General features: G+C 43.1%; 1 protein-coding gene across 1 annotated transcript in view; it reads left to right on the top strand.

Moving 5' to 3' along the window:
• ror1 (receptor tyrosine kinase-like orphan receptor 1) overlaps positions 1 to 22,883 on the top strand; it is a 150,249-nt gene that overhangs the window by 114,881 nt on the left and 12,485 nt on the right. Inside the window, exons 5-6 of the mRNA XM_079506051.1 lie at positions 20,049 to 20,176; positions 22,370 to 22,687. Of these exons, the coding sequence (XP_079362177.1) occupies positions 20,049 to 20,176; positions 22,370 to 22,687 (446 nt within the window). The remainder of the gene's footprint in view (positions 1 to 20,048; positions 20,177 to 22,369; positions 22,688 to 22,883) is intronic.

Raw genomic sequence — 22,883 nt, 5'->3', positions numbered from 1 at the left:
ATATATTTTTCTGAGAACCCATTTGTTAACCCTTTTAACGCATATGCCGTAGATCTATGGCAAATTAAATTAATACGGCTCCCGCCATTGCCGTAGATGTACTTGACGGCAATTGTTTTTTATAGTGGTTATGATCGATGCTACTTACATTAGCACCGGGTTGCTACGTGAAGATGGAGTGCACCATCTTGAACTGCGCGTGCATCCGCACCCACTGTATCTGTCAAAACAAGGTTAATTCGATGGTCCATAACAAACCGATGGTCGCGGTAAGCCGTTGTTGTGTCCGAGTAAAAGACCAGATCTGGAAACACGACACACACTCACAACACACACTCCTAAGTAACATAAGTAACATCCAGTCGTGGGTTCTGGCTCCTTCAAAATAAGGGTATCCTGGTGGTATACGGGTGAATTAATTTAATACCGGCGGCCAAAGGTTATTAATATACTGCATCACTAGGTCAGTGGTAGTTAGTTAAGGTATGTCAGTTTGCACTTTCATGATCCTATTAGGATCTGCAATGATCTGCAATTTCATGATCCTATTAGGATGAACCCTAATGATTTTGGTGACCCCAGGCCTTAGTCCATGTCCACTTGCACACAATATATTTCAAAATCTAATGGGTAGATTGCCATGAAATTAGCTTTTAAATTAAATTAAAGCTCTGCTAGTAAGAACATGGGGCTCTAATGATTCAAACCACTTTGGTCTGCTTTGGTGTAAGGAGTAGCACAGCCTCCAGGGTCCACCAGTGAGCTTTTTAAGCTTGAGTCCTGTTTCTGCCCAGTTTTGTTTGAATTGGTCTGTGCTTGGGTTTCCTGCTCTTCCGAGTTAGGTTTGCATGTACACATTCTCTCTCTCTGTGTGTGTGTGTGTGTGTGTGTGTGTGTGTGTGTGTGTGTGTGTGTGTGTGTGTGTGTGTGTGTGTGTGTGTGTGTGTGTGTGTGTGTGTGTGTGTGTGTGTGTGTGTGTGTGTGTGTGTGTGTGTGTGTGTGTGTGTGTGTGTGTGTGTGTGTGTGTGTGTGTGTGTGTGTGTGTGTGTGTGTCCTCTCTCTCCCTCCATTCGGTTGGTTCTTTAGAGACAAACCTCAAGCTCGCAGCATAGATGTTTAAACAATCCAGCCAGCATGTCTGTACTGTGGTTCAGCGTGACCAGAGCATATATCAGAGAGTGGCAGAGTGAGCAAAATCAGAAAGAAGAGTTGGGGGAAACTGCTGGGCAGAATAGGGTGTGTGATTGAACGAGAAAACATTCACTAAGGAGCAGGGATGGAAAGTTTGCGGCTTCGGATCTTTTCCTCATTAAAGCCCATTTCCCCCGCAAAAGATAATCACAATAATTTTCTGATTTCTAAAAGAACCTTTTGGTTGTTGTATCAATGGGACTGTACCCCACACCCCTTCTCCCCTCCACCCCACGTCCCTGGTTCTTGCTTCTCCCTCCATTTTCTTTCTCCTCCCACCCTCCGTGTTTTCACAGAGCCAGAACAAACAGAGGGCAAGGGGAAAACGTCTCGCCAGCCAAAATTAGACCCCAACTCTCACTCTCTGTCTCTCTCTCTCTCGTGTGCTCTTTCTCTAACCCCCACACTTCCTCCTTGTTCAGGAAAAGAGGGAGACGGAGCAGGGAGTGAAAGAAAAACAGTGTTAGCCGGGGAGGAGGATGGCACCATTAACACTTGGGGTAGTGTGTTGTTCTTTGATGCCGTGTTTCTGCAGGGAGGCCAGCTTTCAGGTCCGATTAGGGGAGCGAGGCCGACAGCAGATTTGGCTGTAAGCTCAGATCAGAGACACTTAATAACTCCTAACTGAGGCCAGTGTAATGGCAGCCTGCACTCCCAGGGAGCAGGCCTTGAATTATCCACTTCATGCATAGTTGAGGTTGAGATCAACAGTAAAGGACAAGGAAAAACGAATGAAAACAACAACACAATGGTGTGTGTGTGTGTGTGTGTGTGTGTGTGTGTGTGTGTGTGTGTGTGTGTGTGTGTGTGTGTGTGTGTGTGTGTGTGTGTGTGTGTGTGTGTGTGTGTGTGTGTGTGTGTGTGTGTGTGTGTGTGTGTGTGTGTGTGTGTGTGTGTGTACTGTGCATACAGTATAATGTATATCACATACTAGAGGTTTGAGTCGTATATAATTACATAATATGTACATAATATGTTCACTTATTTTGAAAATTATGGGAAACTTGATGTTATGATGAGAAAAGAATAGACAGTGAAATGTAAATGTACACATGGTGGGAGCTGAGCTTTTCCTCTCGACAAGACAAAGCCATGTATGCCTGCAGTCAGGCTGAGCACAGACGCAGTCAGGCTGAGCACAGACGTAAAGCCATGTATGCCTGCAGTCAGGCTGAGCACAGACGCAGCCTGTTACGGTTCCCTTTTCACACCAAAACCTTTAACTCCCATTTCAGCTTTTTTGTTCGTCGTCGCCCTCCCCGAGGTTAGAGGGTTTTCTGTTCGACAGGCAGTTATATACAAAGTGTAGGCGGCGTACCACCCCTGATCAGGGGCTCTGTGTCTGTGTTTATAATAGAGGGGTTTTCTCTCCGTTTGAAAAGATTAATACCACTACACCCTGGCTGTCAAGGCTGTTTAAATTTCCCAAAGCTTCCCCCAGCGCTTTTCTCTCAACGCTGGCAAAGAAAGCAATTACAAAAATATCTTTGCACCCCCCAGCCCCCCCCCCCCCCCACACACACACACACACACACACACACAACTCACTCACTCCCTACAAACCCCCTCCCTCCCTCCTCCAAGCTTTCTCCACTGTCTGCGTAGCAGAGGATGAGACAGCTGCTCTAACGCAGACCAGATTCTCCTCCATCCCGCTCTTCTGCTCAAGTGTCTTCTTTCTTTTCATCTACTGTCTGACCCGGCTGCTCTCTCCATCTTCCTGTCGCTTTCGCTCCGTCCCGACGACCTTTCTTAAAAAGGAATCACCGACAGCGGCTTGTGAGCGATGCTCCCCACTGTGCATCTCTCCTCATAATTCTCTTTCAAATATAAAAAGACTTTAAGCCTTATTCGGACAGTATTCATCTTTAGTGAAGGGTGCTGCAGCCATACATTTTAACAACTGACAACCATAAAGTGATTACAGTACCATTAATGTATTTGACTGAAAATGAATCATTCATGTATCTACTAGCCTACTATGTAATTATTAATTCATGTATATAAATAGATGGTGATATGGTCCAAATAATAAGTGTATATATACAGTAGTACTGTACCTATTTTTATTAACGGCTTTATTGAGTTCAAAGTAAAGGCAGTGGGTGCTAAAGGGGTGATTACTGTACTCTGCATGTTACAGAAGATTTCAATTGGCCTTTTATTGAATGTGTGAACTTGTGTTTGTGCTGCATTAAGGGTTCTGGTTTCACTCCTTCTTACCTGAGTGCCAAAGTCAACAGCGTTGTGGTTGTCAGATGTTGGCCAGCAGGGATCCAAACTAAGCCTGATTAAAATATATTTTTCACGTCATGTCATCAGCCTATAGTTTACAAAATCCAGACACTAGACAAAGGTGCATTTGCCTGAAAACATTTCCATGCTTATGAGCCAATTGACTTAACTGTCAAATGTGATAAATGGTGCATGAATGCTAAATGGTAAATACTCTTACAGAAAGGAAACATTAATAATTTGCTTACTTAGCCAATGATTAGTTGGGTTTTTCATTATGGGAAATTAACTTAAATGTCTTTGAACTAAGTTTGTACTGTAGCTTGTGATTTTCTTTTATAACCTCGTCTTCTTGCATTAGGATTAAATAGATTTATTTTTCTAATTCTATGAGCTTCTTTATATGATAGAATGTATTTGTAAAGTAGTTCTTATTACTGTATTAAATCACAACAAAGGAACAAAAGGCAGTCTGAGTAGCTGTTTGCCCTCTCATGTACCCTACTTTTGACATCCGGAGCAGACTGAGGTTTTTCTCTCCTGTCTCAACGGTTTTCACACATAGCTATGTGAACACACACACACACACACACACACACACACACACACACACGCACACTCTGCCTGGCTGCAAACCCTATCTCGCACACATGTTTCGTTAAACCCTCTGCGGAGCTAAATTGCTGCCTTGTTGGGGATTCTTTTTTAGCGTGGTGCTGATTGATTGGGGATTGGGGCCCTAATATGGCTCACTAGGGATAGGCCCTTTGACATGGTCCAGTCCCAGGGCTCTGGCACTGTTTGAAACCAGAGAACCCAACCAAGACCCCCTTCCACTATCCTGGACCTACCTACTAAATACTGCCGTGGTCAGAAGACCGCCACGCATGCACATATAATATGCACACATAGAAAAGCATATGCATGGACACACATGCCCTCATACGACAGGCATATGTACTGGGTAGACTACTATAATTATTATATTTATACATCATAGCCTTCTACAGTACATCGTCACATATTGTTGGTAATAACATTATTATGTCCTCAAATGTATTTGACTCCGCTCGGTGGCTCCATGTTTACGCAAAGCTTAGTATTGTCATGAACAGTGTCCACTTCCTGTTTCCCATAATCCCCTATGCCTTTCTGTAGGTGATCCTGTAAATTCTGGTCGGGTCAGTCTGGTAAAGTGTGTAGTTGGAGTAAGTGAATGTGTGTAGTTTGTGTATGTTGTGTGTATCATGGCTTCTCCCTAGGCCCCTACAAGAGGTACAGGGGTCTCACTGAACTGTGCCCTTCGTCGCCCCAGTGAACATATGCTCATACACAAAGAACACACAGATTATGTAGACATTTAGACACAGTGTTCTTTCTTTGCCCATGGTGTGTGTGTGTGTGGAGGGGTGGTTCAGAGAGAGAGAGAGAAGCAGGTAGAGAGTGAAAGAGGAAGAGAAAGCAAGAGAAAGATGCAGAGGCTTTTGTTTGTACTGCATTATAACATTTAGAGTTGGACCGCCCCATTGGAAGCATTGAAGCTTTCTGTTGTATAATAACGATAAGCCATGGTTACATTATACAACATAAGATTTTGGTTAAAATTTTGGGTGTATCTATCCCATCTCACTGCTAAATGCTAATTGTTGGTTATGTTATAAAAGCAATAGCCTAATACATTGGCGGTCATGATGGACAGTATCGTGTGTGTGTGTGTGTGTGTGTGTGTGTGCGTGTGCGTGTGCGTGTGCGTGTGCGTGTGCGCGTGCGCGTGTGCGCGCGTGCGTGCGTGCGTGCGTGCGCGCGCGCGCGTCCATGCGCAATGTGATGTCATCTCTGACAGAGTCAAATGTTCCCGCTGTTCTTTCAAATTCTTATACCTGAAGGTTGTGGCCTCACACAACTCTGAGTCTGTATTAAATGTCATCCAACCATATCTAAATGCCATCTGAAGTGATACTGGCTATGCCCTTTACCCGGGGGATTCAAGAGTCTGGGACGTGGTGGCGGGGGGACTCCAGAGTAGACAACAACTTAACCTGATCAATGTGATGGATACATAGAATAATCTGTTCTGTAATACGGCATGAACCTAACCTATTCATCAACATACACTAACAGTTAAGTTGAATACTGTAGTCCGTGTAGTGAGATAATGCGGTCGGTTGAACACCCATCACATGATACAATGAATGGCCTTTTACTCGATGAATTCAATTCAGATTATCAGCATTCTTTGCAGGGCTGTCTGCCCTCTTTTCTGTCCTCCAGCCTAAATAGTTTCAGTCATATTGAAAAGTTATATATAGTGCTCATAAATTGAATCCCTCTCAACATCTCAAGGGCAAAACTTTTTTTTTGTTCTACCAGAACCACAATATTGACCTATCAGTACCCTTGAGAGGCTGTTATTGTATCCATTTATAACTCTGATAGAGTACAAATGACCCTTACAGTACAAATGGACCCTTACAGGCCCATTTTGTCACATTATGTACACTCTGAGTTAAATGAACACTCTGGATTTTACTGTGTTAGTTAAACTCTGCATGTATATCACTCGGCATTGATGACAGTAGCTTGACTTGTTCCATAGGGCCAGTGTGTGGGTGGGCTGTCCTACTAGTCAGACAGCCGGTCCCCCTGGACTAAGACCATTTACACCACAAAACCCAGCTCTGTTAGCCGACGACAGATTGGATGGTCAAGAGAGAGAGACGGGGAAAGAGAGTATCAGTAATACTGGCGAGTCGAGGTGCTTAGGTTGCTGCTGTGTGTCTGGCTTTGTGTTTTTTATCATTTTCAAGGAACAAAATCAGAATTCAAATGAGTTTGTAACTTTATTCGTGTAGGCTGCCTATTCTATAACAAAAGGAAAACATATATATACTGTACAGTACAAGGCTTTGTGATTTAAATGCAACATGGCTCTGTTCCCTTTTTTTGGAATATATGTTTTTTTCCCCTCATTTGATTAACGTTTATTATTATAGAAGCCAGGGTTCTATACTTTTTTTCCTTTTCCTTTTTTCCCTCTACACCAAATATCTGCTCACTCTGAGCCTGTACATCAGCTGCTTTCAAGCTGATGTACTAGTTGGGGGGTGTTTCTTGCTTTGTGTGTGTGTTTCTTGCTTTTCTCTCCTATCTCCTCTGTATGTTTACCTTTCTTTGGCTACCCCTGTGCTCTCCTCTCCTCCCTCCTTCCATTTAATTTTGAGTTTTCCCAGTTTCCACCCTGTGAAGACCCTTGTGAGTTCATCTCAACACAACACACACACACACACACACACACACACACACACACACACACACACAGAGAGAGAGAGCACATTGTAAATATAGGTGACAGGTCTGAGTGTGTCTGGCCATTCTATGGACTGAATGATGTGTTAGTTACTCCTATTTGTTTTAAGAGTTCAGGGGCCTGTAAATTTTCTTTTTATTGGCGCATCAGGATCCACAATTTTTTTCTAGACTGAAACGGCAGCCTCACTGATGGCTGGTTAAGGTGTGTATGTGTGGGAAGCATGTACCACCTCACCCTCGATTTCCCTATTTTAATTTGTTAAGAGTTGGCCTTAGTGTCACTATAAATAATTCTATGGGTCCTTGGCTTGACATGCTTTATGCGGCCCTTCCCTATAGATGCGGTGGGTGTGTCAGTCTAATCTCCTTCATTGCAAAACGGCTTGTTCTTATACTATAATAAATGTTTAGCCTTTTTTTGATAAAGTATATTTATTTATTTTTATTGATCATTGATTCCAAATCTGTGGATATAGTCCTGCATAAACCAGAATTAACATGATATTTTACAAATGACAAATTACGTACTGTATGTACGTGTGTACTTACGTCTGTAATCCACGTAACTCGAGAACCATTTGCCCCACCAACTTCAAATTCGACAAACACGTTTCACACCCCCACAGGAAGTGCAGTGCCCGGTGTCGAGTCTGTCGGATAGCCGGTTGTCCAGAACCAGCACAAAAGCCTCTGCCCGGGCTCTGGACCTGATCACCCCTATATCTCCATATATGGAGCTGGCCTGTTCTGACATCACAATGATTGTTCTGACATCTGCATAGACTCCATATTGGGGCATGCCTGAGAAGAACTCCATATATGGGCATAAAAGGGACACAAGCATTGGGTGGGGCATGCATTTCCAACTTGCATCGTTCCAAGTAGGCCAGTGCCTAACGGGCACCGCTCTAGTTATGAATAATTGCAGAGAACCAGTTTTTCAGTGGCTCCATTGACTGCTTGACTGCTTGGTTGATGCTTTTGTACTATGCAGGGTTATTATATACAGTAGTTAACTAAAACTAACAAAATGATAAACTAGAATTTGACAAAACATTTTGGTTAGCTGAAATACAACATTTAAACGAGGCCTTGCACACAAATTATCGCTTAACAAAAACTAATGCAAATAACATAAGTGTTGATAACATGTCCTTTTAGTCTGTCAACATATTTATCTCAGAAAATAGAGTAGATACAAGCTCACAACGTGTCACATTTTTATAATTTTCTGAGCATGTAGAATCTCGTCCCTGACTACCCCAGAGTTCAATGAAAAACTAACACTAAAACGAATACAAACGTAACTAAAACTAAGCCTTTTCAAACAAATACACTGAACTAAAAATATTCAGTCCATTTGGTTACATTTGTACATTCTCTGAGTTACAAATGGATAAATGAATACTGAGGTTTTTACTGTGTAATCTACCTGAGATCAATGGATTACCATCTGTGAATTCTTTATTAGAGTGGATTTTCACCTGAACCAGCCATAAATTACTGCTCCGTGTGGCTTTTGGAGACAGCTATGATTAGGAGGAGGGGCATTTATGCCAGTGATTTCCATCCTGTGGTCTGGGGTCCCACTGGTAGACCACTAGGGTATTGCAAGTGGGCCCCCAAATAATTGACAAAACCCTGCAAATTGAATTATATAATATTCATAAACTACCTAAAAATGTCATGTAATGAAGAAAACTCAAATATCATTGTGATAGTAGCCTATCACAGGTTGGTTCCATTGATCAATAACTGAATTCCATTGATCTAAGCCGGAAGACAATCGATTGATTGATCGTTCAACTAAACAAGCTCTGAAAATGCACGTGGCTCACTTAAGTGGTCAGATGGGTGGGCTGTGAACGCTTGTAACGGTCAGATATTTCTATCACAGTTACTAAAATTTCACAGGGTATTAATGATCCTCCTTTAAAGATAAAATTGATATGTTTCAACCACACAGGGTAGCCTACAATGAATGCTTTGAAACACTGACAACAACACAGAAATAAATATCAGAATAATAGTTTATCTATATGAAATATAAACTCAACATTGACAATCAGTTACACATTCATGACAGGTTAAATATTGTCCGTATATGTCCGAACCGCACGCACTGGGCCTCTCACGCACGCTCGCTCTATTGTTCGTATTGTTCCTTTAGTTACACATGCGTCTCCCTGACACTCCAAACCGAAATAATAGTTAATCCAAACGTAAAGGTGATCCCCGAACGTAAACCAATCCAACGGAGAAGATCCACTGTCCCTCGAACGGAAAACAAACGGTACTCCTCGCTGGACCCAAACAGACAAACTAAACTCTCACCGGAGCAGATGACGGTCCCGGCCAGGTACACTCCTGTCAGCGGTGAGTTGGTGGCCTTCGCTATATTCCACTGAATAGCATAGACTAAGTTTATACTGCAAACGCGATCAGGTCTCACGTGGACTCCCTTCTCGTTTGTGTCTCTGTCCCCACAAGTGTCGAGAACCGGCGACTTCCGTGTGTTTAATCACGGAAGCGCCGCGGCCTGTCAGTCAATCAATCAATCTCCTTCCCGACATTGACATTGACCCTCCAAAACATAAACAAACACAAAACAGATACCTCTCAAAGAAAATAGGACATTACACATAAGGATGGATATAGTGTTAAAGGAATATTTTGAGCCATGCTCTTTTAAATGACATTTTCAAATAAATCCTTAATGAATAATATGTGGCAGTGCTACACGCTTTCGAGATTTTTAAAGTGGGCCCTGCTCCAGAAAAGGTTTAGAACCACTGATTAATGCACTCAAAAGATGCGACATTGTTTTGCTTGCCATGTCTGGAGTGACTCCTAATCACGCTCATCAAGTATTACTCCTTTCTTCTCCCCAGGAAGTCACGCATCTTGCTCAAACATGCATGTTCTTGTCCCCCAAGTACAGTCGGTAGCCAGTCAGCCAAACATGTGTCCTCCTGTCTTTTTTAAGTGTCTGTCTTTGTGTGTTCAGATTTGGATCTGTGATCTCTAGACATTAAGCTGTCGTAAATCATGCGGGAAAGTAGGGAGGGGCGTGGCGTGCTGTCTAAATCACAGCACCTAGTGGCTTTGCTCTCGGCGGTCTCTTCACCGTCTTTCTTTGTTTTGTGCTCTCCTGTCTTTTTCCTTGTTATTATTTCCACTCAGGCTCATAACCCGTCATAGGAATGACAGCAATCTGTTTAACAGGGATGAAAGGGTGGGCGGAAAAAGAACGAAACTTCATATTAGTGTTCCATGACTTAAAAGGGCATTGTTTTTTGTCTTGCTCATGTGAACTATCCAATCATCTGTGAATTAATAGATTTTTTGTTCCATAAACCTCCCTCCTTAATTTATGGTCAAACTGCATGTACAGCTGTACATGAATGAACTATCATACCAACTGAACTATCTGCGCTTTTCACATGATCCATCGTTTCTGTCTCTCATTTAGAGTGTATGCCTTATGCCTATTTAAAACTGTTTCAGAGTAAATCATAAATTGAGAACTCGGCTAGAGAAGATTAGGAAGTACCCCACTGACAATCTAAGCCAGGGTTTATTCCACAGTTGATTGCTGGATTCAGGGAGGATTTACTAGAAAGATTATGGACCGTATTGTTTTACAAATTGTATTTTATCTGGTCAGCATTTGGGAAAACAACCCGTTTGTCATGAAGTAGATTCAATAGTATTCAATGTTGACATTTGCAATAAACAAACCTTAAAATGATGATACTAACTGCAATTTAGTTCAGATGTAATGTCAATTAATTATTTGTGAATTAATGGTTGAAGGTTTTATGTAGAGAAATCCTTTTTTGCCTTTCAATGAGAAATAGATTTTTGTATAGTTCTTGAAGTTCTTAGATAAAATAATGGCAACATAAAAGCAACATCCTACTTCCTTGTAGTTTATTCATGTCTTCCTGGACAAATATGCTATAACAGTATTTGCCCAACGGGTTGCAAGATTAGGGTATATTGAAAGACTGCAGCTCTTGATTACTGTATCTAGTCTTAATGTCATACCATATCCTAACTTTTTCAAAAACATGCCTGAAAAAAACAAACTTTTGAAAAAGAATATAAGGGCATTTGAAAATCTGGACAATTCTGATCCAGGTTAAAACGTTTGAAACTGGGCCCAGTAGATAGGAGCTTTCCTTGAGAGACTGCCATTATACGGCTGATGTTTTAGTTCCTAGTTTTAGAGCCAGGAGGAGAATTACAGAATCAGATCCAGGCCTTAGTTTTGGCATGGCTTATGGAAGACCAAACTGCACAGGCACACACAGACGTGCACACACAAATAGGCCTACTACATACACAAACAATGGCGTTGGATTGTTTAACAGCACTCCAACACATCGCCTCAAGCTCTGTTCTGCAAACTGTTTCCAGTCCCCCACCTCTCTCTCTCTCTGTGTGTGTGTGTGTGTGTGTGTGTGTGTGTGTGTGTGTGTGTGTGTGTGTGTGTGTGTGTGTGTGTGTGTGTGTGTGTGTGTGTGTGTGTGTGTGTGTGTGTGTGTGTGTGTGTGTGTGTGTGTGTGTGTGTGTGTGTGTGTGTGTGTGTGTGTGTGTGTGTGTGTGTGTGTGTGTGTGTGTGTGTGTGTGTCCTTCTCTCTGTCTCATTCTCACACTCCTTTCTCTCTCTCTCTCCGTTTTCTTCCTTCTCTCTGTCGCCCACTCATTCACCCTGTCTCTGTCTCATTCTCACACTCCTTTCTCTCTAGGTTTCTCTCTCTCCCTCTCCATCACTTTCACCTCCTCTGACTTTCTGTCATGGCCTCTTACTCCCTCGCTATTCTCCCTCTGCCAGTTCTATTTGCTTTCAGGGGTCTCTGTACACATAACGGGTCAATGATCAGTAAAACAAACCCCCTCTATTTTCATGGTTTGTCATGTTTCTCTGCGCCTGTCTCTCCCTCCCTCTAACTCTCTCTCTGTAGTAGTAACATTTTAACCCCTATAGGCTCCCCTTTTGTTTGATAAACCACTGCTGTGTGTGTGTGTGTGTGTGTGTGCATGTAAATAGTATACAATAGTGTGTATGTTACATTTTTATACAATCTGTTACCCTGCTTAGTACATAGCGAGCTCATTAGGTGCACACACACACACACACACACACACACACACACACACACACACACACCTTCCAACACCTACCGCACTGGAGGCTCAAGTGATGTCATTAGGTCAACTCTTTGGTTTTTAACGTATGAGCCCTTTGATGTGTGGCAGCGTCTGAGTCAGCAGCACATTGGTTATCTGAGCTCACTCAGCTCAGTGTCCAGCACAGTTGTACTGCCCTGACCCCATTTTCATCACGAATCACAGACGATTCATTCTCAGTAAGTTTCTTTTAGTCTCTGGTTTGGCCATGGCAAACTTTTTATTCCCTTTCGATTTTTATTTTAGCCTTGAAGAAAACGCTGGCATTGACGCACTTGAAAATGAAAGTGAAGCCGACCACTTTCCCGTCCTGCTACCACTCTCCACAGTCCATCTCTTCTTTCTGCTTTTCACTTTATCTGTAAAAAAAAGAGAAAAGAAACAGAAGCAGTAAGCTCTCTCTCTCTCTATCTCTCTCTTTCTCTCTCTGTGACAGAAGCCTCTATTGTGGTAGTCAACCAGTGGTAGTAACATGAGGACCCAAGAGGGGCCCTTTCTTTCTCCCTGCTGTCCTAATGGAGTCCCACAGTTGGCCCCGCTCTCCATTCATTCCCAGTGTGGTCACGGGCCACTGGCAGCCAAAGACCCCAGTCAACCCCAGCCCCTGGTGACCATTTTGGCTCATTGTGATGGTTACATAGACTAGAGAATCTTCACGTGCAGTCTGCACGTCTACTCTCCATGGATGATGAAGACATGCATCTTTGACTGGAGGCCTGTTTTATGGAGGGCTCTGCAGATTCATCCACACACTGATATTATCAGCTCACGTTGGTTTTTTACAGATACAGTAGTATGGTATATCTTTTATGGTATATCTTGGTATATCTTTCACCAACAATGCAAAGTCCTGTGAACCCCCAAAAGATGGCCCGATTAGGCCCTTAATTTTATGATACAGTTCATAATAGACCCACCACCATGCAGTCATCTTTTTTGTTATATCACAGCTTTGCATAAAAGAATATTACATATTCCTGGAGGGAAAATGCACAATCATGAAGAGAGAGAATAATGATGAACAGATTTTGCTTTCCCCCTTTTCTTTTTTTCCCCCTTTTTTCTTTGGTCTCCAGGATGTTAAAAGACTTGGTTGAGGCTATGTAACCTGATCTCTAAGGAGAGTGATCATACGATTGTCTATTGTTCTCTTCCTTGCATCTTTTCAGTCCATCTTCTCCGTGTCTTTCATTTGTGTGTTGGCGTCTGTCCACAAACACACGCAAGCACATGTGCCCACACACGCGCGCGCATACACGCATACACGCACACACACACACACACACACACACACACACACACACACAGAGACTACAATCACACATTGTCACCACAAGCACAGACACACAGACATGCACTCAAACTTAAAATAATTATGACAACCGGCAATAACCATTAGAGAGGTGAGGTGAGGCATTCAAGCAGGTCAGTAGACTAAACTAAATGTCATATGTATGGTATGTACTGTACCATGGCATCATGGGTTCTAACTGTATAATAATAATACATGAAACTTATATAATAAAGAAATGTAACAAAAGAGACACGCTCAGAAGCGCCAAGCGTGGCCCACAGGAAGCGACAGACGGCATCCTCCCACTGCTGACAGATCATCTCCTCTTCACTCAGCACTCACAGAAGCTCCTGGTAACGAAAACCCTAAAACCCGAAATGTCATCGGGATACGCCCCCCCTAGCCGCCTCCTCGCCCCCAACTCCCATCCTCCTAACAGCCCCCTCGACAAAGTGTGTGTGTGAGTTTCATATTCCCTTCTGACACACTCACGAACACACCTCCTCTCAACAAGGATGATTCATCTGGACTTTACATGCAATAGGCTTAAAGACGCGATCCGTAATCACCCCCTTAAACCAATAGCCCGTAGCCCCATCCGTAGGAACCGGTAACTCTGTATTCTCAGTATTCTGTGGTGATTAATCAAAATCTGTCTCAAGAGGATTAACAGTCTTTCGAAGTCAGAATTATGCATCAAGAATCGGCACTTAAATGAGAGTAACTGCTATTGCCACTTAACAAAAACTTACAGGATTAGTTGTTTGTGGTGGCTCAGCACTGAGAAGCGCAAACAACAGGCCTTTTTTCCCCAGACGTAATCAAATCCATATTTGTCACCCTTTGTATCTCTTTTATGTCTCACACCACTGTGCGGTGTCAGATTTCACAAAATTGCCTTCCAAGTAGACATTGTTTTCAAAGTCCTACAAGGGGCCTTTTACACAGATCTCCCAGAGTAATATAACCAATATAGAAAGCAGTGACACCGGCGCACAACTAAGTATAAATCAAGCCTCCGAGAAGCATAAACCAATGCATGTTGCTGCTAGTTTTGCCAGAAAGCTGAGAATGTAGTTGTGAGGCTTGGTGGTTTTTCCTGTCCTTTCCAATTAGACAATCAAATGCACACTAACAAAAGAAAGCTTCATCACCTCAATAATCAGAACCAGCGCTCGGCTCACCCTGCCAGTGAATAAATACACAAATGAATGAATGACTTATGTTGTTCTTTGTTTTGAGTTTTTCTTTTCCTTCTATTTTGTGCATTGTTTTAGTCCGTCCATCATCTGGGAATCTCTTACCTACTCTTGCTCCGTTTGATCGACAGGACGTAGAAAACGACTTGTCGAGTAAACAGATGGTCTCCGTGGAACAGAGGAAGAGTCTTCTTAAGGGCCCGGAGACCAGGAAGGAGAAGGGAGGGGGAGACAGAGGGGGGGTAGCAAGTCTCATGGTGATAACAAAGGAGGCAGAATAGGAGATGTAATGACACAGAGGATGGATGATGTTGGGGCTGAGCGTGCAGGATGGGAAGCATTAAAGCTTCCTCTGTGTGTGCGTGCGGAGGGAGGGGGGCACAGTGACTGGTTATTGGGCTCCAGAGGCAGGACGTGCTGGCTTTGGAGAACCCAATCCATTTGCCTTGCTGCGTGGAGCGTGGCGTGCTGACATCTCTGTAGACCACGTCCGCACACCGCACTCTGTAGTACAGCGTTTAGATGGCTGTGTGTCCACTCCACAGTAGGTCTATGGGTTCCACTCACATGAAACGGTTCTCTAGTGCAGAGAGAAGAGAGGCCTTGGGCTATACGCATGTTGTAAAATCTCCCAATGATTGGTTTCCTTGTACCCAAAAAATATATATACTTGGGTGTCAATAAATCATCACTTTAACCACTTGAACCCTACATACTTTGTTGAGTGGTGTCCCCCAGGGGTCTATACTAGGTCTCCTACTTTTTCCCCTCTACACCAAATCTCTTTGCCAAAAATAGCCAATCTATTTTGGCAGTTTGTGCCGGAATAGGATAGGTTCTGACTGCTCCAACATGTACTACTGGCCTCCAGATAAGTTGTGATGGTTAAATAAATGTCCATCTTTTTGTCCTTGAAGATGTTATGACTCGGAAAGGATTCTCTGTGTTTCTGAAGATGTTTTGAGGATTCTCTGTAAACTCAATGTTGAATCACCTATTTTTGTAGGCTGAGTCATTTATTCACCTGATTCACAGTGTTTTTCTCTCAGTTTACTGGTAGGGGCTATTAGCTGTGCTCTTATCCACAGTCATCAACCCTAACCAACACCCCACAGCCAAAACCTTAACCAACTGATAAGGCTCGGCTCCTTCATGCAATGTTGCAAATGTTTGTGCATCAAAGGGTGGTACACTGTGGGAACTGGGTTTTAAGCTTTGAGACACCACCTGTCTTTTTTGCTGGATTCTTCATTGATTTATACTTCATTCAAATGTAGTTCATACAAGTTCAAATGTAGTTCATGTGCATGAAGCTCTTCATTCCTATTCCTATCCTTCATAATTATTGTAAGGGAAAACAGTTGAAGATTGTGGTAAATGGACTGCATTGACATTTCACGCTCTTTACAACATATTTCACATTCACTACATTTCACGTCATGCACTGCAACGGTGCAGGCAAAGTACAACCTTTCCGCTCTGTTGTCAATACATTATTTTGGGAGCTTTTAAAACGGTGTGCGAATCTCCTCTCCTTTCTGAAGTACCAACCTGTTCATCGGAAGCAGTTACGGTTTCTTTTTTTTCAAAGATTGTTTTTAGGATTTTGTGCCTTTTGTTGATAGTTACAGTGAAGACAGGAAAGAGACAGGGAGAGACATGCAGCAAAGGTCGTCATGAACGGGACTCGGAACAGGCCAGATCCTATATGTGGCATGCGCCTGGACCACTAGGCCAGCGGGCGCCCCGCAGTTACAGGTTCTGTATCTTGCAGCCAGGAGAAGCTGGGGATCAAAGCGGGAACCTTGTGACTCCCAGACGGCCACTGACTGCTGCACCTTTGGCCTTACGAATGTGTAGCTGAAAACAGGAGCATGCATGCTCAGCAGACTTTCCCTTGACCTACCGGGGGTTAGGAAAAAAATGTTTTAAATCAATCAGTGTCTGCAACACCTTGTTTAGTTTCTGCGGCAGGGCCAGCCTTTTCGTCTAGCTTTCTATTATGGATTGGGCCTTTGAGAGAAAGTATGCTCCTTGTAATTAACTATTATAAAACATTACACGCAGGGCCTGTGGCATTGGTGTATAAAAAATAAAAGGCCTGAACAGCCATCCACTGTTGACACAAATAGCAACCGCACTGGGCTCTCCCTGCCTGGAATTGTGCACCGTCACACATGCATGCGCACACACATTTTGTAAAAAGCTCCAAATATCTTGTGGTGATTGGCTTTTCTTGGTTTTGTTGAGTGGAGGAAGCGCAAGACGTTTTTCAATCCTGCGTTTGGTTCCTCTCAGATTAGGCTTCTTCCATGTTAAATCGTAAGGCCTTTTCTGTTTTATTACACAATAAAGTGAGGAGTGGACATGTTTTAGGTTGTGAGCCAGATTCCAACCTACGACGTCGCGTGTGCATGATGTGTGCTTTGGGCCTCTGAGCCACCAGGAGGCCCCTCAAACGAGGCTTTTAACCAAAGTCGTCTCATACAAGACAATTGACAGAGAGGAAGCCGAGAGATTGAAACAAAGGAGAGTTGGTCTCAGAGGCGATCTGGGAATCGGGTTGAGCTGGTTTGGTCAAGGCCTCCTCAACCGGCCAGAGTTGTAATTTGCCCCCGGGGAGCTGACTGCGTAGTGGTGGATTGTCTGCTCTCCCTTGTCATTTAGTTGTCTGTGTGTGGCTGTGTGTGTGCGTGCGCGCGTACGCATGCGATGCAGAACCAAGCCAACTTAAGGCTCTCCAGGCCTCTTTTTGAACCATGTGTGCTCTTTCCGCTCTGTTTTGTTCTCTGTTCATAGCCTTAACCACTTAAGCCCTATTTTCAATTAAAGAATAACAAATCTACAAGCTCACAATGCATCGGATCCAGACAAATTGTGAGCTTGTAGTTCTGCTATTTTCAAAATGAACCTTCAACTTTTCCTGACATGCCCATAATAGGGACTAAAGGGTTAAATCATTGAAAGGTCCCACACGCACGTTGTATTAGGTTAGATAATAGTGACCTTTCATTGTAAGATGATCTATCTGTACTACTGTATAGTACATAACGGCGTAAAAGCTATTATCTCCATAAATCACGGGCTGTGGTCTGAGAGCAATGCCAGTGATCTTTCATGTGTGTTAAATCCAGCAGTATGAAATCTCTCTGCAGGGCTTGCCTTGAGCATAACGAAACTTGGACAGAAAAATAAATCTTTGGATCATTGCATTTTGTCGATGGAGTAATTTGCGACTTTGCGGTTTGAGCAGAGGGTGAAAAGCCTCTCTTTCTTTTTCAGGGACACCCCCTGGCTTCTCATTATTAACCCATATCCATATTTTAGTAGGAAATTACACATTAGGGAAAAAACCGTCTGCCGAAAACCTTTATTAAGCAGTAAATGTAATGATGTGGTATCTCCATGGAATCTCTAGTATGCAGACCACTAGTGTGTGTGTGTGTGTGTGTGTGTGTGTGTGTGTGTGTGTGTGTGTGTGTGTGTGTGTGTGTGTGTGTGTGTGTGTGTGTGTGTGTGTGTGTGTGTGTGTGTGTGTGTGTGTGTGTGTGTGTGTGTGTGTGTGTGTGTGTGTGTGTGTGTGTGTGTGTGTGTGTGTGTGTGTGACTGTGTGTGTGTGTGTGTGTGTGTGTGTGGCAGAGGGCAGGAGCTGACCTTGGCCCCTTAGTCACTTAACACTCCTCTGAGAGACTGACCCCTGGTGACCCTCGCTTGCACACCCATGGGGTTACTGTGTGTGTGTGCGCGTCCATGCAACCACTGTTATGTTGACTTTAATGCTTAAAATTTACTTTGTATTGTAATGTTGGGACACTTGCATGCATTGTGTGATTACGATATTCATATGGCAAGGTGTGTGTGTGTGTGTGTGTGTGTGTGTGTGTGTGTGTGTGTGTGTGTGTGTGTGTGTGTGTGTGTGTGTGTGTGTGTGTGTGTGTGTGTGTGTGTGTGTGTGTGTGTGTGTGTGTGTGTGTGTGTGTGTGTGTGTGTGTGTGTGTGTGTGTGTGTGTGTGTGTGTGTGTGTGTGTGTGTGTGTGTGTGTGTGTGTGTGTGTGTGTGTGTGTGTGTGTGTGATATGCCCCTATAGACTGGTTGTGCTGAGTCCTGAAATCCCCATATGGCACGGCTACAGTTGCATGACACAGTGATCTCACACTGTGCAAATAGCAAGCAAGTCACTATGTGGTGTGTGTGTGTGTGTGCACACGCACTGTACACTATGTGGTGTGTGTGTGTGCACACGCACTGTACACGTACTGTGTGTGAGTGTAGAGAGAACGAAACCTCGAGAAAGAAAGACGGGTCAAAACGAGAGGCTAGGAAGGAAGGTACAAAGAAAGAAGAGGCATGTAAAAGGAGTGAAATGGAGCAGAACCTATTCAATGAAAAAGTTAAAGTTGTGTTGTTTTGAAAAATCATGACCCCAAACATTATCAGACACATGACACACAACAAAGCATGGGTCTCTCTCTCTCTCTCTCTGTCTCTCTCTCTCTCGCTTTAGTGCTCTCGTGCTCTCTCTCGCTCTCTTTCTCGCCCATGTGTTTCACATTATGGTCTATGATGACATCTCTCTGCCATAAACGGGAATAAAGTCAAACGGCCCAGTGTTAACTCTTAACGTGGTTCATCTGCACTGAGGATTGGGATGTGCATGTGTATAGGTGTGTGTGTGAGGGAGTTTGTATTTTCTTTATCATTTGTCTTCAACCAAGCAATTGGAAACCCCTTGTTTTTAGCCTTACCAATAAGATCCAACAGCCCTCACTTCCACACAGTGCAACTACTGTAGGGCTTTGTTTTTATGTTGCTATGATATTCTGCTATAGGCTGACCTCTAGTGGCCATTTCTCACATTACAATGTTTCTGTAAGTGAGTTAGTGTCACCCTGTTGTTGGCAGGTTTTAAATGATAGCCTTGCTACAAGATGAGGTTTAATATGCAAACCTTTAATCCTGTTCCAGACAGTTAATTGATTATTTTATTTGTCTGTTTATAGACTGATTGTCATGTTGACATACAGCTGTCTCTAAATGGCATACAACAAGGGTGGAAATCTTGAAAACGTTACTTTTCAGAAAATGGAAAAAAGAACCTGTTCTCCATTGGATCCAATGTAGTTATTATTGGTCACATGCTCTTTTTAATGTTTTTCTTTGGTTCAATATTTTTTTAAACCCATAGAAAGACTTTCTCTTTATCGAGATATGAGGATTCTGCCCAACATCAACGTTATGCTCCTTGTCCCTCCCTGTCCAATACATGTGACAGAATAATGTGAGATTTAGAATCTGTTTCAGAAGGGAGTCCTAGCTAGGACGGCTGCAGCTGCTACACAAAAATAGTTTCAGAATAAAAACAACATAAAATGGCAACATAAACAAAAATGGTACAAAGGGCGATTTAACAGCGTTCAGAAACAGGATACAGAAGGTTAAAGACCATAATAAGAGAACAAAATGAGACGGTCTTATAAAGAAAAGTATACCAGTGTTCAATTCTATGGTTGTATAGGACCAACTATACAACTAACATTTAGGAGGTTTGCATGCTTATAGAGAATATTACCATATGTTGCATAATTATTGATCAAAACAAATTACGCTTCTGCTCTCTCTCTCAGTGATGACTTTGACGAGGAGGGCTTCTGTCAGCCGTACCGAGGGATCGCCTGCGCCCGCTTCATTGGCAACCGCAGCATCTTTGTGGATTCACTGCAGATGCAGGGTGAGATCGAGACCCAGATCACAGGTGAGACTGTCTGTATGTGTGTGTGTTCAATATTGTCCATCCTTTTTTTTATGGTGCGGAGTTCGGACCCAGTTTGGACGCAGAGTGAAATATTCATTTATGTCTTCATGGGTTTCAGAATAACTAGTAATACCCTCAGTATTTGTCTGTGACATGAAAAGTTGATAGCCTACTCTAACGCAGAGTAGAAAGACTGAACACAGACTTTACTCACCTCTCTTGCACAGCTACACTTTATTTTTGTGCTGATAGAGGCTCTTTGTAAGACTGCACGCTCTGCGCCGCGTAAATGTTTCCTACATGTGATTTGTTGGGCTCTGCGGGTCATAAACATGTTCAATGAGGTACTCTGGCTCTAAGTGAGGCTTTGAGTGAAAATGACGGGACTCTGGGCTGTCCTTTGTTGACATCTATCAGTAGCAATAGGTGACTGCAGTGGGATTTCAATGATTCACTGCATGATATATATATATTTTTTCTATTTTTCTTTTAACCACATAAAACCTTGCATCAAATTCTGTGGTGACCGTGCTGCAAACAGAATTGGTGAAGAAGTATAAAAGGAGCCGGCCAAGTATGGACTGAGTATGTGGTTAAATGTAGTTAAAAGGCACTTGAGTTGCATAGTCTCTCTGCTCCAATTACGAATTATTTTGTATTTGTTTAATTTTTTCTTTCATTGTGCAAATACATTCTACTGGTCTATGACTCCTATGTTTTTTTGCAGCACAGGAAACGTTTGCAAAGATTAGTGTGTAGTTTTAATGTTTAATTACACATCAGAAACAGGAAGACTAGAGGGTGTTGTAGTGAAGTCAAAGGAAGTTCAGCATGTTGCTGTGGAGCACACATGGGAACTCAGTTTTTTGTTTTTAAGAGTTTATACTTTTGTGCGTGCGTGAATGCATGCATGTGAGCGAGCGGACAACCATGAGCTCAAACATGCATGTGTTAGTTTTGTTTGCACGTGTTTGATGCATTTGAATTTATATAATATTTGGTGCAAACACATGCCATGCATGTGTTTTTGATTACTCTACATATACATGCATATTCCAGCCTATCTCTGAATTGTATTGTAGACATTGGCCCGCTGGAGCCCAAAGGAAATTAACCCAGCCTCTACTATGGAACATCAAGGAAATGGGATAATTAAGATATATGATGGTGTACAGTGTATATATGGTTGTAATAAAATATAGAGCATGACTGTTAACCGTGCTGTCGACAGTCTATTCGGTATACATATAGTCTCCTATGAATAATCCTATGTCATCCCTACTGATTTTAGCAGGAGAACAATATGGTACAGGATCATATGGATAATTGTCATCCACTCCCTAATCCCCTCTTTATCCCCCACTCTCCAACCCCTAAAGCTGCCTTCATCACAGCCTATGTGCCTTAACCATAGAGACTACACCCCCACTCTCCAACCCCTAAAGCTGCCTTCATCACAGCCTATGTGCCTTCCTAAAGCTGCCTTCATCACAGCCTATGTGCCTTCCTAAAGCTGCCTTCATCACAGCCTATGTGCCTTCCTAAAGCTGCCTTCATCACAGCCTATGTGCCTTCCTAAAGCTGCCTTCATCACAGCCTATGTGCCTTCCTAAAGCTGCCTTCATCACAGCCTATGTGCCTTCCTAAAGCTGCCTTCATCACAGAATATGTGCCTTAACTCCAACCCCTAAAGCTGCCTTCATCACAGCCTATGTGCCTTAACTCCAACCCCTAAAGCTGCCTTCATCACAGCCTATGTGCCTTAACCATAGAGACTCTCCAACCCCTAAAGCTGCCTTCATCACAGCCTATGTGCCTTAACCATAGAGACTCTCCAACCCCTAAAGCTGCCTTCATCACAGCCTATGTGCCTTAACCATAGAGACTCATATGTCTTCATCACAGCCTATGTGCCTTAACCATAGAGACTCATATGTTTATAATTACTAGTAGTATGCAGCATGACCATGAATCATACTTTTAAAATCTTTTGCCATTTAACTTCAGCTTCAGTCTTCGAGCCATTATTTCTGTAATTAGTTTATGTATTCTGCGTATCTTTGCAGACCTTTACCCTTTTCTTTGTCGTTTCTTTTTTTTTTTTACAGCAACCTTCACAGTAACAGGGTTGCTGTGATTGAACACATGAGTCCCTCCTATCCATTATAACACTGTACCTCCCCTCCTCCACAGCTGCGTTCACCATGATTGGCACGTCCAACCACCTATCGGACCGCTGCTCTCAGTTTGCCATCCCCTCCCTGTGCCACTTTGCCTTCCCCACGTGTGACCGCAGCTCGGGGACAGACAAGCCTCGGGACCTGTGCAAGGACGAGTGCGAGATCCTGGAGAACGACCTGTGCAAGACGGAGTACATCATCGCACGCTCGAACCCCATCATCCTCAAGAGACTGAAGCTGCCAAACTGTGAGGACCTGGCCGCTCACGACAGCCCCGAGGCTGCCAACTGTTTGAGGATAGGCATCCCCATGGCTGAGCCTATTAACAAGAGTAAGTTATTAAGTCATTTAAATGTAATAGTTATTATTACAGTTGTAACTTACTAGTAAAAGTACTGTAGTGCAACTATATTCTGACAACAAGCATCTCAAATTCTCAGCTGGAAACAAGTTAGCAACTTGGCATGTTTTGCTACGTGGTGTTAGTCTGTGGGTTTTTGAAAGAGCATTTAGATGCTTGGCTTGCC

Source organism: Electrona antarctica (genome assembly GCF_951216825.1).
Source record: "Electrona antarctica genome assembly, chromosome: 7".
In the NCBI taxonomy this organism is placed as follows: Eukaryota; Metazoa; Chordata; class Actinopteri; order Myctophiformes; family Myctophidae; genus Electrona; species Electrona antarctica.
This window is presented reverse-complemented; position numbering and strand designations above follow the sequence as displayed.